Genomic DNA, 15,170 nt, shown 5'->3' on the forward strand with positions numbered 1-15,170 from the left:
TTTTACCAAATTTCAGTGACTATTTATACATAACATACCAACTAGTTTATAATAATTTAGTCATGAAGTGAAGTCAGCTCAGATCAGATTTTTACAAAGCATAAACCTTGATGGATCCAAGAATCCACTTATCTATGGACCAATATTTTTTCCTTCTGGCAAGTTTAGGTCATGTATGGATCATTTTCCAAATCTGGAAGCCTGATTTCTCATACAAGAAAACTGAAACTCTAGCACAAGCCATTTTGTGGATTAAAAAAATAGCATATTCAAACTTTTAGGATTACAGTATCAACCTCCAATCATCTATTCTTCCTTCTGATTACTGTAACAACCAATGTGGATATCTTCCTAATCCATTCCTTTCATGAGTCCAGAATTGATCACCACAAGATCCAATCTGCCACATAGAACACCTCCTCCTGAAAATTCAAGAAAATAAGAGGCAATTCTTAAATGCCTCGATAACAGCAGTCCATGATAGGCATATACATAATGGTGCAACTGCTAAAAGTAGGAATTAAAACCAGTTGTTTCTGTCAATTCTCTTGGTCCACAAGAATAGTTGACTCATTGCCAATTCCAACATCCACCAAAGATGCCATTTCGTCGTCAAGCAGTACAGGTAGAGGAGAACCCTGCATATCACAAGAATCTTAGTGGATGAAGTTGCTAAAGTTGTTGCAGTTCAAGCTAAAAACTTGAGAGTTCAATCGGTTTTTTGGGGAAACAGTGGATAATCCCATCGGAAAATATGAGATCCTATATGGCCCAATGCATCTTACAAGTTGATTTACAGATTAATCCAAGATGCATCTTCCACTACAGGACTTCAGAGAGGTACTTGCGGAACACCAATAGGCATTAAATAAAAGAAAATGAATTAAATACTCTATTTGATTTTGATTTGGAAGTGTAACAATGGGTTTATTGTCCCAGAGCTCCTTCTTACTAGCACACAGCCATCTACTTCTAACATGTGGAGTATGAAAATATTTTCATAGAGGAGCCAAAAAGATTTCAGGCGAACTCATATTTTTCCTTTTATAGAAAAATAATTTTTATTTAGAGAGGGAAAAAGAATTAAAAATGTCTAATAAGACATCTTCCTCAAATAACCAAAACAAAACGATAAAAGAAGAAAGTCATCTTATGTGATGAAGATGATCCCATTCCGATTCCAATGGCTGACTCATCTTTTATAACAAATGCACCCTATTAGTGATGGAAAGAGGATATAGATTCAGTTAGAAGTTAAAAATTGGATCTTGAAGTTTCTATCCTAATGACATTTTAGGAAATATGGATCAGGGGAACTCATGAGATGCGGAAGATCATGTTTCCAGTCCTTAAAACAGTTTTAATGAATTAAATTTCTAATGATTGAATTGAAATTTAATTCAGGACACTTGAAGGTAAAAGTACCAAACATGAAAGATTCTAGAAATAACAGCTTTTTCAAGAAAAGCTGAGAAACTCAAAGAAAGTAATGAAATCTTAAGAGGAATGTGCTCTATCTTGTAAAGAAAATACAGAAAACAACTTAAAATTGAGAACTGCAATATATTAAAAAAAAAATTATGAAAGTTATATATCCAGAAGGCAACATGAGCATGCAGTTTTGGTACAGGTCCATCCTTAACTAAATCACCGAAGCATCCCAGTACAGGTCTATCCCTAAGCAAGGCACTGATGGGAGCACCTGGGTAGCATGTAGGATCACCATTAAATGTTCTATTTTGGATGTATTGGAGTCTTCTAGCTTGTTATAAACTTAACCAAAAAAAAATTAAGAAATGGCAAAATCTGAATAATATAGCACAGAAGCATAATCACTTAAAATATGCTGGTTAGATGGGCCTGTTGAAAATGAGATTTTTTTCCCAAGCTTAGACAATCACCGCCAAACATCCCGATAGACTGTGGTCCTGTGGTACAACAAATTTTACAGTCTAATACCACAATCTCTTTTAGTAATCCCAAATGTATTATCAATCTTCTTCAAAAGCTAACCAGACATAAGTCAAGTGGAAAATTACGAACCTCCTCCTGGATATATAGCCTTGTCTTGACAGACTTGAGCTTGAAAAAGCTTTCACAAAGAATCTTGAGCTTACCAACCTATAATGGGAAAACAAAAAACATAACTGTCTGTTCTTGTAAATAGAACATCAAATTTGTAGAAGTTAGTAATATAACTGTGATAGATGCTGGCAGTTTCTTGATCAACTGTGGCTTCTCACCCATGGATGGACCAACACATTTCAGAGTGATAGCTGCATATTTTTGTACAGTATATCAGCACATGAACACAAACCCATAAAATAAGAAAAAGAAGAATTATACATATTAGCCCTGAAGCCATTTTCTGGGGGCCAGCTGCTCCAATAGATGGTCTTTCATCATCAATTCCATGAAACTTTTTGAGTTCAGAAAACCTGTAATTGGTGTTTAGGAGAATCATAAACGCGAAAAACTTTACTAGATAAACAATTGGAATGTAGTTAAATGGTGGAGTCTGCAGATGATTGCTTTCCCTATCACTGTTCAAGTCTGTCAAGAAGCGAAGCTGCCTTCTTCTTGGTAGGTAAGGCACAAAAATTCTTTTTGGACATTAATGCTTTAATGGTCCTCAAAAGGAATCATGTTGAAGATAGAAACACATCATGAGGAAAACAAATAGAAAGCACAAACTATAGGCCTATATAAATACTCCAGTTCCCAAACTCTACATGTTCAATTGCCACTAAAGATAAACCACCAGGTTTTTTAGCTGCATCAAATAATTTTTAGGTACCAAATTCGACCATTTCCCTGGAGACTTGCAAGTTGCAATGTCAAGATACAGAATGCAAGGAGCCAACAGCCCTCACCAGTATCATGCCCACAACTGTGGCTAGGGAATATCAGTTTTAGTTTAAATGAATGTAAGAATTCAAGATATTACCTTGGATGGAGTCGTTCAATTTCTTCTTGGCTGCCATTTGACCTTGACATTACTAGACGAACATACCTGTAAGATATGTGTCAAAAATATAAGCCATTATGTAATTAATGCAATCACAAAACAGCTACTTCCTAGTAAATAACATTTCCCAACAAATACACACAATTGTTAGCAACCATAAGTCAGATGAGTGGGCATCTTAATTACTTTTCCCAGTAGTGATTGATTCATAGGTTAGCATGGAGATGATCTGCAGGCTAGGTCCTGGTGCAACATCCATAAGGTGTTAGCCAAGCAACTCTACATAGAGAAGGTCACTTGACCTTGCAGAAACTGTTATCTTCCAGATAAAATAAAGATTTGTTTCTGAATCTAAAAGACCAACCAGGTTCTGAATCATAACCATCTATTAAACCCCATCAAAAGTTCATAGAATGCTTCTATATAAACTGTAAAAGATATCTTGTTGATGCATTTAATTTCCTTCCAGAAATCTGTACTCATCTAACCGGCAAGGGAATACACTTCAAAAGAAAAATTATAATGCACTGGGAAACAGGTGATATTATCCATTACTTCTCTAAGAAACTGTTGAACTTTGCAAGACTTGAACAATTGGTGAGAAGCATATGAGTGCCAAGCTTTCATGACCAGTGCTGACAGATTCCAAGGGCTTAAGACTATAACTTCAAACATGAAACAGATAGCAATGCTAAGGATTGAGCCATGCAATAACATAAAATACTAAAATAAGATAAGAAAGAAAAAGAAACTCATGAACATCGGAAAAATAAGAAAACACAAATAACAAGGGGAACAGATGGATTGATATTCAGAAAAAAGAAGTACCGGATCTCTGATTCCTTTCTTTCACGAGCACTTACCTGAAACGGTTTATTAGACAGGGATATATTAGATGGACAATACCTTCAGTTAGGCGAACATTTAGATATACCTGGTAGAGCTTTACCTCACTCCCATTCAGTATTTCGACTTTTGCTAATCGTGCAATTAGAACAAATCTTGGGTTACCTCCTCTTCCAGGATCGGCTACTGGATTATCAGAAAGCCTGATATCCTTTCAAATAATAAAGAAGAACAATCAGAATCTTTTTTTCAAGTGAGACATGTTTGCAGGAATGATAAATATATATATATATAGAGAGAGAGAGAGGAGATCAAAATTTTGAAGGAACTATCAAACATTAGTAATATGTCGGAGTTGACAACCACCGGCATGTTATGTGTTTGGCCAATCATTTTACCTTCCCTAGGTCCAAGCTAATATTGCTGATGAAAAGATTTTTATAGGAAATTACTTTGGTTGGATCTATGGTCAAAATTATACAACATGCATAAGAGAGCTAGAGCAGGCTTTACCATCCTTTTAAGTTGGCTAAAAAAGCAAAGAATTTCTTTGCTAGCAGTGCTTACAGTTAGGAAAGAAATGAATTATTTATCTACCCAGCTCAGTGTCTGGTCCTCAATGTCTTAACTTCCCAGCACGACTAGAGATCAGCTGTTCCATGTGCTGACTACTTCATTGACAAGGCATCACTTCTTGATGGTGTGGATTTATGGAACTTTATGGACATTTTGGTTTCTAACTTCTTAAATCTATTGAACATGGGTGCCACTCTCTTGGTGCCTCTTAATGATGTTTCTTTTTTCAAGAGAAAATGTCTGATTATCACAGTGATATGAGGTAAATGGATAATCCAGAAAAGACCAAAAAAAAATCCTATTTCCATGGCTAATTATGGTTATATGTGCACAAGTATTTGAAATTGGAAGCCCAATGAGTTGGAAGCATAAGAACAAGATATTCCTTATAGTATTCTAATGGCCACTACTTGAATAACCCCTTTTTGGAGAAAAACAAGAATATTATAAACAAAGGCACCAAGGGAATACGAGCAACGTACATCACACAAAAAAATAATAATAACTATAAAAAGGAATAAGTGAAAAAATAATAATAATATCTTCAAGATCTTATCCTCTAAGAAAATGATAGCCTTAGAGAAAATACATGAAGTCTGAAACCAGTGGTCTCTAAATATAGTCATAATAATTCAACACCCTTGAACCCATCTCCTCTTTCTTTCTTTCTAAATAGACCACAATATGGCATGGAGGATGAGGATGACAATTTTTCCTTGCTGAGACCAAAGAGCCACTAATTAAATACTAAGAGGTCTAAATATAAAAGAATCTCACCACCAGTTCGGGAAAAGAGTTCAGTGAGTCAATTGAGTGGACATCCTTAATGTTGTTAGCTCCTGAACAATAAACAACAAATCAGACATGAAAATGAGGCATAAGTAACAGAAAGAGAAGTGCCCAACAGATTACCTAGAAGAAGGCAACGTAAATTTTGAAACGGAATATGGCTTTTCGCATGAGTGTTATAATTACTTAGCAGTTGCTCTATCATATCATTATCAGGGTAAAATATTTGGGTCAACTTATTCCTGTTCAAATGAAGCTGCTCCAAACTGAGAGAGAGAACCACATAGAAATAGTTACCCATCAATTTGAGAATGTTAGCCTCGTTGAGTTTGTGGCTCATATTTATAGATATATCATTCAGACAGTTCCTTCTCACCTTCTCAGCTGAGAAAGCTTTAAGACTTCACTCCATTCAGCTATGCAATTATCCTCTAAATTCAGAAGCCGCAAAGAATTAAATCCTTGGATAGCAGATGATGAAGCCGGCTGCAAAAAGCCAAATGAAAGAAGACAGAGAAAGCTTTAGAGCAACATCCAAAAAATTCAACATGAGTGACAAGTCCACTTTTTCTCCTTTTCCTTGGATAAGAGGGATCTACAGGTATAAAATGAACCAAGTTTGACATTGTTCAGGTAGTTTGCTCCTCTATTCTGCATGGAATATACCAGACTTGCAAATCCTAGTTTTGTTTGAATAAATTGCGGGAAGTTAGACCAAACATGAAAGCAGAGGTTACTCAATAAGGACTACCTTCATCGTGGAAATGCTATTACCCATCAGATGTAATTCTTCAATCACAGGTAATGAAGGCTCAAGAATTTCAATCTGCTATTTCAAAAGGATGTGTTAAGCATTGAAAGTTTTTTCTTTAAAAATGAAGGATAGAAAAGCATGAAAACTTCACAAAAAGAAAACATGAAAATAATTACAAATATCAAGAATATATCACCTGAGTCCAGTTTATACCCGTATAGTTCAAAACTAGAACACGTATACTTTTTAATTGTGGAAGCCCCCAGATATCTTGCTTCATCAAATTGTAAGATAAATTGAGGGATGAAAGAGATGGCAGCTGTTCACAAATGGTGCCAACATCCTGCAAAAAATTGACAGGCAAGACTAAGTATTTCATGGTCAATACTACCATGCAATACATACAAAGTAAAAATGACAGAGAGAAGGGAAAGAAAATTAGAAAATTTAATATGGTTCAGCAATGTGCCTAAATTCATAGAGCTACTTGGCTTAGACCATTCATCACTCAACATACATGAGTAGATCAAACAATTGAATATTATGGGCACAGAACACTCTACCCCTTTACTTAGCTTCTCAGCTACTTCTCCATCTAATCTTGCCAAAAGTGATGTTTGACAATCAAACAATTCCTATAGAATGTTTACCATTTTGGTAGTCCAGACAACTCTTACTTCTAGCTCTCTCATATAATGTCCCATTCATATCTTTCGCAAAACCGTTCTTTCATGGTGTCTTCGGAGTGTAATATCTCAAGCTTCTTTCTTCATTATAGAAATCTACTAACTCCAAACTATTTTCAAGAAGATATTAACTCCCGATTCTTGAACCCATCTTTGTTATCAGATGACAAATTTGACTTGTTTTCTGGTGTAGCTTTCAACTTTTGCTTTCTGATGTCTGAACTTAGAGAACACCTACAATTTTTCTCGCATAAAGTATTCATAAATCTTTTGGAAGAAGAAACTTACAAATATCTTGCTTTACCTTTTGTTGGAACCTTGGCTGGCCCATATACAGATGTATGAATGCACTTTTAACAAATCCACACTTCAGGGTGGAGATACTTCGAAACAAATCCTATTATGTTTCCAAAGAATGCAATGTTCAAAAAATAGCTCTTCCATTATTTAACCCTCCTCGTCTGCCATAAACGCATGCACTAGAATGTGAAGTCATTTGTTTTAAATTCTAATGAATCACATCCACAACTGTACTTTTTATACTGTTTTCTATTCACTTTTCTTTCATCAGAAGCATGAACCCTTAATCTATTTTAGGATTCCATTCCAAAAACCTACTGAAAAGCCCAAGGAATCTTGTTTCTAATTGAATGAAGTGAGACATGCTTGGCATCTTGTAAAATTCTGGACACCCCATCAAAAGTTTTAATGTTGTTATACCTACGGAATTATAAGGACAAACATCACCAAATGCAACAATACCAGTATCACACTCTTTGCAAGTACCACACTAATTTCTATATGCCGTATAATGAGATGACCAAGTTGAGTCCCAAGATATGCAAAAGTGAAAGAACTAGCAGAGCTTTCCTTCTGTTCATCATTTTTCTTCCACAGAGGGCAAACAAACTCGTAATGATCTGTTCGATTACTCTTATAGCATTGTTCCTTTTACCTTTAGGTTCCTCTATATTTTACATTTGCTGTGCCTTTATCCTGAATTTACCTCTTCCACAATCCAAATTCACCATCACTCCTCACTGGAAACTTTCTGCCCAAAATTCCAGTTTGATCAGACCTAAAGACTGCAGCCACTTCATCATAAGACAAAGTCATTCCTATACATCAACATAGTGACTAAATGATTGAAAATTGATGATAAGCTACAGAGACATAATTGGTTATTTCATCCTCAACCGTAACCTCTAACTGCAGCAAATCAATAACCTTCTTATTGAACTGGGTAATGCGATCAAGATATCCACCTTCTAACATCTTGAAGGTATACAAATCTTTTTTTAGGAAAAGTTTGCCGGTCACATTCTTTGCTATGAACAAACACATACAGATAAAGCCACATATAAATAGAGCAGATTGAGGAACTTCGTCTAGTTTTTCTGTATGAACTTCATCTATCTTTTCAAATATTTTAGCAGATAGAGGAGCTAAGCCTCAGAAATCCAACAAATATGAATCTTGCCATGTATAAAAGTAGATGCTATAATTAGAAGTCACAACCTGAAGGGGAGGTGGTAGAAATATAAAACAATGGTTAACAGGATATAAAGGCAACATTAAATTGTTTGATATGCATATTATGATATGCAAACATAGCTATTTGGAGATACCTTCCATTCTGAGATCAAATTCCCAGTGATGTCAAGTTCCTTTAGATCTGCAATAAATGATTCAACTTAACAAAAGTACTAAATATAACAGCAGCTGTTAAGATTTGCAACTAGCAACATGTATGCATAGTTAAACCACAAAGAAAATATCAACCAGTTTAATTGATGAGAAAAAGCGGAGAAATGCGAGAATCTATAAGCAAAGGTCTACATTTCATTAATGCACTTCGCGAATGATGGGTGCTTTGCTTCTTTTTGGGCTAAAGCATGTTTTCATCTATGCTACGAAGGAATTAGGATATTATTAATATTGATACAGCTTGTTTTCCTTGATTTCACAATTGTTCTGTCTATCTTTCTGGAGGATAGCTTTCTTCCCTCAGATTGTAATTTCTCTATCTACTCGTAATGAACTTCTTATTTTATCAAAAAGGAAAAGGAAACAGAAAATACATGACAATAAAGCAACCAGTTGAGATAAGCTAAATAATAGGAATATGCAGTAGCATCAAAACCATTCGGGAACTAAGACGAGATATAGAAAAAAAAAATCATACACATTTTTACATTGTCAAACCAGCCCACATTCACATTAGAATCTTTTCATACTTATGAAGGTATCCCTTTAAATTTCGTTTATTTCAAGATCCCCATCTAACATTGTTATGCAAAAATAATGAATGAAAGTAGCAAAAAATGTCTAGAGTTAAAATGGCAACAAGAGGTATGTTAAATGAAGAAAGAGGTAGTTCAAAAAGGCCAAATATCTTTTATATTAATATTCTTGTAATAAACCATCTGCAAGCATATTGTATGTGGCATATCAAAGACTATAAGTGGCCAGAAAGAAACTGAACAGATAAATAACAGGGAAAATGATTTACTTGGAAGCACTATACTGATGTCGCCTGGAGCTCCCGGAGAGTTAACGCCCAGATAAGCTAGTGAAGCACTTGTCAGCTCTTCAAATCTACTTAGTTTGTCTTGAATCTTGTCCTTCCCCAAAAGCTGAACAGACACTCGTTTGCTGCTTGCAGAAAGGACATACATTTCATCTGGAAAAGGAAAGGCATAAATTCAAATAAATTGTTTTGGGTTCTATTGGTGTTTTTTTCATCCTGAAATATATGTACAAATCTTTTCCTCTGAAAAGAGCGTGTATCTTGCTAAGACATCCACGAGGAATCTTAGGGATACCAGTGACATCTTCATTGATTCCCCTGTACTGGTTTGCTGGTTGATCAAAGGACATATATGATCCATCTCATCTAGAAAACAAAAGGCACAAAATTCAAACCAATTATTCTGGGTTCTATTGATGCTTTTTTCATCCTAAAATGTATAAAACAATGTTCTCCTGTAAGGAAGAGTTGTATTTTGCTAAGACATCACCCACAATACCAATGGTCTTCACTCAATCCCTTGTGTTAAAAAGTTTTCTTTTTGTGATGTACATCAGCCCATGGGTGGCATCCCTTTGGTGCCTTTGTTTGTAATATTTTCCTTTTTTCTCTCTGAAAACAATGTAAAATTTCAAAAATCAAGGCAAACAACTTATTCCGATAATCTACAGACCATCTTTTGTTCCAAAAGAAATCTAGACAGTTTTCAGAAAAGAAATCCAGAACCAGATCACAAAAGTTAAGCAGTACCTAGCTTCTGAATGGAGGCTGATCCAAAGTTTTAACATAATTTACTTCAAAACACAGCTTTCAAACATCTCGACCAATTTTAATAAATTTTCCAAATAATTTTTTAAACTAAGCAGGAGTCTGATGACTCTCCAAAACCAGGAACAACAAAACAAATACAGGTTATAAGCAACTGGGAAGAACTATTCACCATTCCTTAATGAAAAAAGAAAATGAAAGCACATATTCAGTCATAAGCACATATTAAAAGAGTTTGAATAATAATGGCGTGCATCATATGTCGAAACCAAAAGTATTTCTTAACTAATGAATCCTTTATTTCATTTTGATTGCCCATCTTTTGATAATCACTCCATAAGAGAATTTCGATCAATGCATTCATATGCAAGCAAAAGTGCATGATTTTCCAAAATATCGTTCATGTCATTACTTCTAATAGGAAACATATATAAATGAGAAACTAAATGCGAGTATGCTTTGACTTCTTCAAATGGACAAACATTTTCAGATGATGCGAAGTGGAAAGGTGGACTAGAAAATTAGTTGCAGAGATTTATACCTTTTGTTTTCAAACTTTTGTTTTAGCAAAACCAAACCCCACCCACCTCCACCCTTTCTCCCTGGAGGAAAAGGAAATGAAACTAACCACAGGATCACATACCCTCTTCTTCCTTAGTAGATTCGGTTTTGTATCTGAGCTCAAGAGCTTGCAACAAAGAAATGCCAGGACTTAGGTTCTGAGGCCGAACAAATGACCCAGATTGTTCAAATTGGGCCTGGAAGTACTTGACACCATTGATGGACCCATCATGCTTCCCCTCTCCATTTCTGTCCCAATCAACCCCGATCCACATACCAGAATATCCCTCAATGGATCCGATGTATTTGACTGTACCAGTTCGACGAGGATCATTTACCAAGTGGACCCGTTGCCCAAGTCTAAACAACTGGGGACAAGATTCAGAATTCATAGTGCCGCACTAACTAGAAGCCGGGGAAGTTTTACCAATATTCAAAGATCAACCAAATCATCGAACAGGAAAAAGAGAGATGATTAAAGATCAGAGGTCAAACTGTCATCTGCAAAAATATAAAAATAATAATAATGTAACATTCATGATTGTTTTAAGGAAGCATAACATCTAAAATCTAAACAAGTATGCTTAACAGTTGAATGAAGCATCAAGAAAGAAAAATGCAGAGGACAAAAATGACTAATAGTTAGAAACACCAAGCATCAAGCAATGTTTGTGAAAAGAAACAGACAAAAACTATCTTTGAAAAGAAGTATTGCAAAGCCTTTTGATGAGATCAATAACAAATAAAATAGCGTGTGTATCAGAAATGCAGGTACAAATTCGTACTATAATAAAGTATGACCATGCAGGTATAAATCATGCTAAGCCATGCTTAGTAGACATTTCTTCAAACAGATAGCAGGCAGGCAACCCCAGGAACCAGTAATTGCCATAAAATAAAATCTAATTACCAAAAGAACCCAACAATTGGTATCATACAGGAGATAAACAAAATTCTTTTAGCCTTAACTCATGGTAATCTATATAAACATTTAAAAATCATACTGACAGTTGAACTTTTTCACCATTTGGTTATAAAAAAGAAATGAAAGCTGAATATTGATTTCTTTAGATAAACAGCGGTTTATTTCCATAACCTATGTTTAGAACAAATGAACTAGTTCTTTTTAAAATTCATGTGGAAATATATAGCTATTTAAATATTTTTTGTTTAAGAGAAAAGAGAAATACCATTGTACACATAGGTACTAAGAGGATATTATCCATATACAATAGCTAGTTACAAGTCAATAAGTTTGTCTATGACAATTCAAAATCTTCCTAATTTTTGATGTCATGATCTAACAAAATAAAATTAAAAATTTGTATACATCTATCTATAACATGTGTAAAGTTAGTCTCATTGGTCTCAAAAACTCTCGCATTTTTTTTCTTCCACACAACCCAAAAATAGTTAGTGGAATAAGGAACAAGTGTATTTTCTTTTTACAAAAACCCGCCCACGCCCACAGTTCACTACTCCCATTCTCAGCCATAACCTAGTTCAGCCCCAGCAGCCCCAATACAGACATCCAGATGCTATAAGTCTTTGGGCACCCCAACAATATATGGTTACAAGTTTCCTCATCAGATTTGCAAAGATAGCATCTATTAACCATAGTGTTTCTTCTCCTTTAAAGCATATTAATGGTCAAAATACATTCTTTTGCTGCTTCCCAAGTAAAAAATGTCAATCTAGGAGGAGCTCTAGTCTTCCAAATCTGCTTGAAAGGTGCATTATTGCTGTTGTTGTCATTCTTACACAGGACCTTGTACAGTGATTTTACAGAGAAGTGGTTCTTCTCATCAGGTTTCCACACCCTCTTATCTCTGTCGTCACTCAATTTTTTGCTGTCTAAGCACCATAACAGATTGCTATACTCATTGATTTCCCAGTCCTGTAAATTTCTTATCACTTTCACATTCCAGACCCACCCCTCCCCTACCTTATCATAAATATCCTTCACCTTAGCCTCTTTATCACTTGCAATTTCAAAAATACTGGGAAAACGATCTTTAAGCTTGAAGTTACCCACCCATTCATCCTGCCAGAAATTGATATCCCCCCCATTACCAAGCAGTCACCCAACACAACCCATGAATGAGAAGCAGTCATCTCTAATCTTCTTCCAAAGGCTCATGCCATGCAGTTTGAATCTCCCCCTCCTACCACTCTCCTTCTCCCAATCCCCCCACCTCGCCTGCATAACCTCCCTCCACAGCCTCTTCTCCTCCACAAGGGACCTCCATAACCATTTCCCATGAAGAGCATGGTTTAATTCTCTAATAGACCTCAAACCAAGCCCCCCTCCCAAACCGGTTTCTTCACCTCTTCCCACCTAAGTAAATGGTATTTTTTATTTCCCTCTTCATCACTCTAAAGAAATCTACATTGAATTCTTTCAAACTTATTAGCAATGCTGACCGGGATGGTTAAAATAGAAAGATAGTATATAGGTAAATTTGATAACGTGCTTTTTATCAAAGTAAGTCTACCACCTTTAGAAAGAAAATTCTTCTTCCATCCCGCCAATCTTTTTTCAAACATCTCCACAATAGACTCCCAAGTTCTTACATCTTTGAATTTAGCCCCAAGAGGTAAGCCTAAATATTTGATTGGAAGTGTAGTTGTCTTACACCCTAACATCAAGGCCAAACTCACCTCATCCCTTCTATCACCGATTCTAACCACTTCCGTCTTTCTCATGTTAATTTTAAATCCGGACACCATTTGAAAGCAAAGAAGGATGTATCTCAAGTGCAACATAGCATTAATAGAAGGTTTACAAAAAATTAGGGCATCATCCATAAAGAAAAGATGAGAAATTCTTACTCTCTCATTTCCCCTCCCCACCTCCACACCCTTCAATAAATCCAACTCCCACGTCCTTTCCATCAATCTACTAAAAGCCTCCATAACGGTAAGGAATAGTAAGGGTGACAAAGGATCCCCTTAGCAGAGGTGTCTAGAAGCTTTAGAAAAAGTTGAAGGACCCCCATTAACCATAACCACAAAAGAAGTGGTGGAAATACATTTCATGATCCAATTTCGCCATTTGCACCCAAACCCCATCCTCATAAGCATATAATTCACAAAATCCCAGCAAACATCAACCATGATCATAAACCTTTTCCATATTAATTTTACACAAGAGGCCCTCTTTTTTTCTGTCCCCACCAAATCGTCCACAACTTCATTAGCAATCATCACAGCATCAAGAATTTGTCTTCCTTCAACAAATGCATTCTGGTTTTCCCCGATCACTTCACCCAATACCCTAGAAAGTCTCTTTACAAGCACTTTAGAAATCAATTTGTAAATACTTCCCACCAAACTGATCGGTTTAAAGTCTTTAATATCTTTAGCACCCACCACCTTTGGAAGAACAACCAAGATACTTAAATATAAAAACATGATCAATTGCAAATGCATCACAGTATTTCAAAAAAAAAAATTGCAATATAACATTTCATTTTATACCAAAATTAATTTAGAATTACATTATGTAAATTAAAAATTAATCTGGTTTTGTTAATTTAATTCCTATCTTCACAAATCACCTAAAGTTTGCTAAATAGAAATGAGTTCACGAACCTGATTTTTTTCCAAAAATATCTCAACCTTGGTTTCCTTTTATAAATCTAGAACTTCTTTGATCTACCGAAGACGAGAGTAAACTACATTCTTAAACAATTACGACTAAAGTTTAACTAACTCACTAGTCCCAAGAGCCAATTAGGTATAATGGCAACTAGTGCTCCTCTATGAACTTATCGTTTCGGTTCAACTTCAATCCCCATTGAAAGAAGCAATAAATAAATAAAAAAACGGATGGTTCATCATCATAAACTAACCTGATTGATTGTTACGCTCTGGTATGGAAATTTTAGACGAGATGACTCGACCTCAGAGAGACAAGGAAGACAATAATGAAGAACTAAAAAGAACATGGGAGAGTGATGACTTCGATTGTTCGACTAAAGGATTCGTCCTCGCAGGAGATCTTGGTTTCACCCTCTGGACTGGACATTTACAGAACTGATTGCATTTACAGTGCGACTGATGGGTGGGAGCTCACCGGTTCAAAATCCGACCGGTTCACCGGTTCAAAATACGACTGGAGGTGATGTCTTGCATGGGTTCACCGGTTCAAAATCCGACCGGGAGGGATTGAGATCTTAAAATTGACGGCTCTTAGAGCAGGGAGAACCAGAATAATTAATAAACGTGACTGGGCCGGATCATTTATGTTTTCAGACATGAGGTTGCTATGTTGTTGTGCACAAAATATGTTTTGGTTTTACAATGAGTTAATTTTTGTTTCCACAAGTCTATTTTGAAGTTAATTTTCATCTATCTATACTTCTTTTTTGCAATTTTCTCAATATCTTCTTTACATCAATTTAATATGTTTCAAAAAATCGTTCAAAATACTATTAATAAAAATTAAACTCGAACAAAACTGTGAAATTAACATAAACCAATTATTTAAAAATTATTTCAATTTTAGCCCGTGGTGTTAGCTTATATAAGAAGTTGTGTTAAAAAGAACTCAAAAGTCGTATTTATTTTTAATTGAAAATATAATTAAATATGTTATTATCTTTTTATTTGAAAATTCAAAATATTAAATAAAATTTTTATATCTATGGTAACTATCTAAATTATAAAAATATATTCATTTTAAAATAT

The 15,170-nt window shown here is 35.2% G+C and overlaps 2 protein-coding genes across 4 annotated transcripts in view; both read right to left on the minus strand.

The window, feature by feature from the left end:
• Nucleotides 1-10,870, minus strand: PFI (tubulin folding cofactor E / Pfifferling (PFI)). 3 transcript variants are annotated; one of them, XM_022047673.2, is made up of 16 exons: nt 10,561-10,870; nt 9,132-9,302; nt 8,248-8,294; nt 6,130-6,276; nt 5,931-6,005; nt 5,556-5,665; nt 5,303-5,445; nt 5,168-5,229; nt 3,918-4,025; nt 3,797-3,831; nt 2,948-3,013; nt 2,347-2,438; nt 2,200-2,276; nt 2,044-2,121; nt 528-638; nt 1-422 (listed from the first exon to the last, which is right to left on the minus strand). In XM_022047673.2, the coding sequence occupies exons 1-15, from the start codon at nt 10,868-10,870 to the stop codon at nt 540-542; spliced, it is 1,620 nt and encodes a 539-aa protein (XP_021903365.2). In that variant the 3' UTR covers nt 1-422; nt 528-539. The 3 variants fall into 3 exon arrangements, with proteins under 3 accessions (XP_021903365.2, XP_021903368.1, XP_021903369.1); XM_022047676.2 differs by having other exon boundaries at nt 9,132-9,515; nt 10,561-10,701; XM_022047677.2 differs by lacking the exon at nt 10,561-10,870 and adding an exon at nt 10,459-10,481.
• Nucleotides 10,841-15,170, minus strand: part of LOC110818904 (uncharacterized) — a 22,728-nt gene continuing 18,398 nt past the window's right edge. The window contains exon 21 of the mRNA XM_088221531.1: nt 10,841-10,979. The gene's annotated coding sequence lies outside the window, so the exon portion shown is untranslated. The remainder of the gene's footprint in view (nt 10,980-15,170) is intronic.

The sequence above is a fragment of the Carica papaya genome, chromosome 1 (assembly GCF_054855325.1).
Source record: "Carica papaya isolate Zhongbai chromosome 1, ASM5485532v1, whole genome shotgun sequence".
In the NCBI taxonomy this organism is placed as follows: Eukaryota; Viridiplantae; Streptophyta; class Magnoliopsida; order Brassicales; family Caricaceae; genus Carica; species Carica papaya.

Bases quoted from the DNA above. Each gene is read 5' to 3' on its own strand.
- PFI (XM_022047673.2), bottom strand. From the start codon at position 10,870: ATGAATTCTGAATCTTGTCCCCAGTTGTTTAGACTTGGGCAACGGGTC. The intron at 4,026-5,167 runs GTGAGATTCTTT...ATTATTTGAAAG, and splicing joins ACTCTTTTCCCGAACTGGTG to GATATCAGGCTTTCTGATAA. The intron at 2,277-2,346 runs GTATAATTCTTC...AAAAATATGCAG, and splicing joins AATGGCTTCAGGGCTAATAT to CTATCACTCTGAAATGTGTT.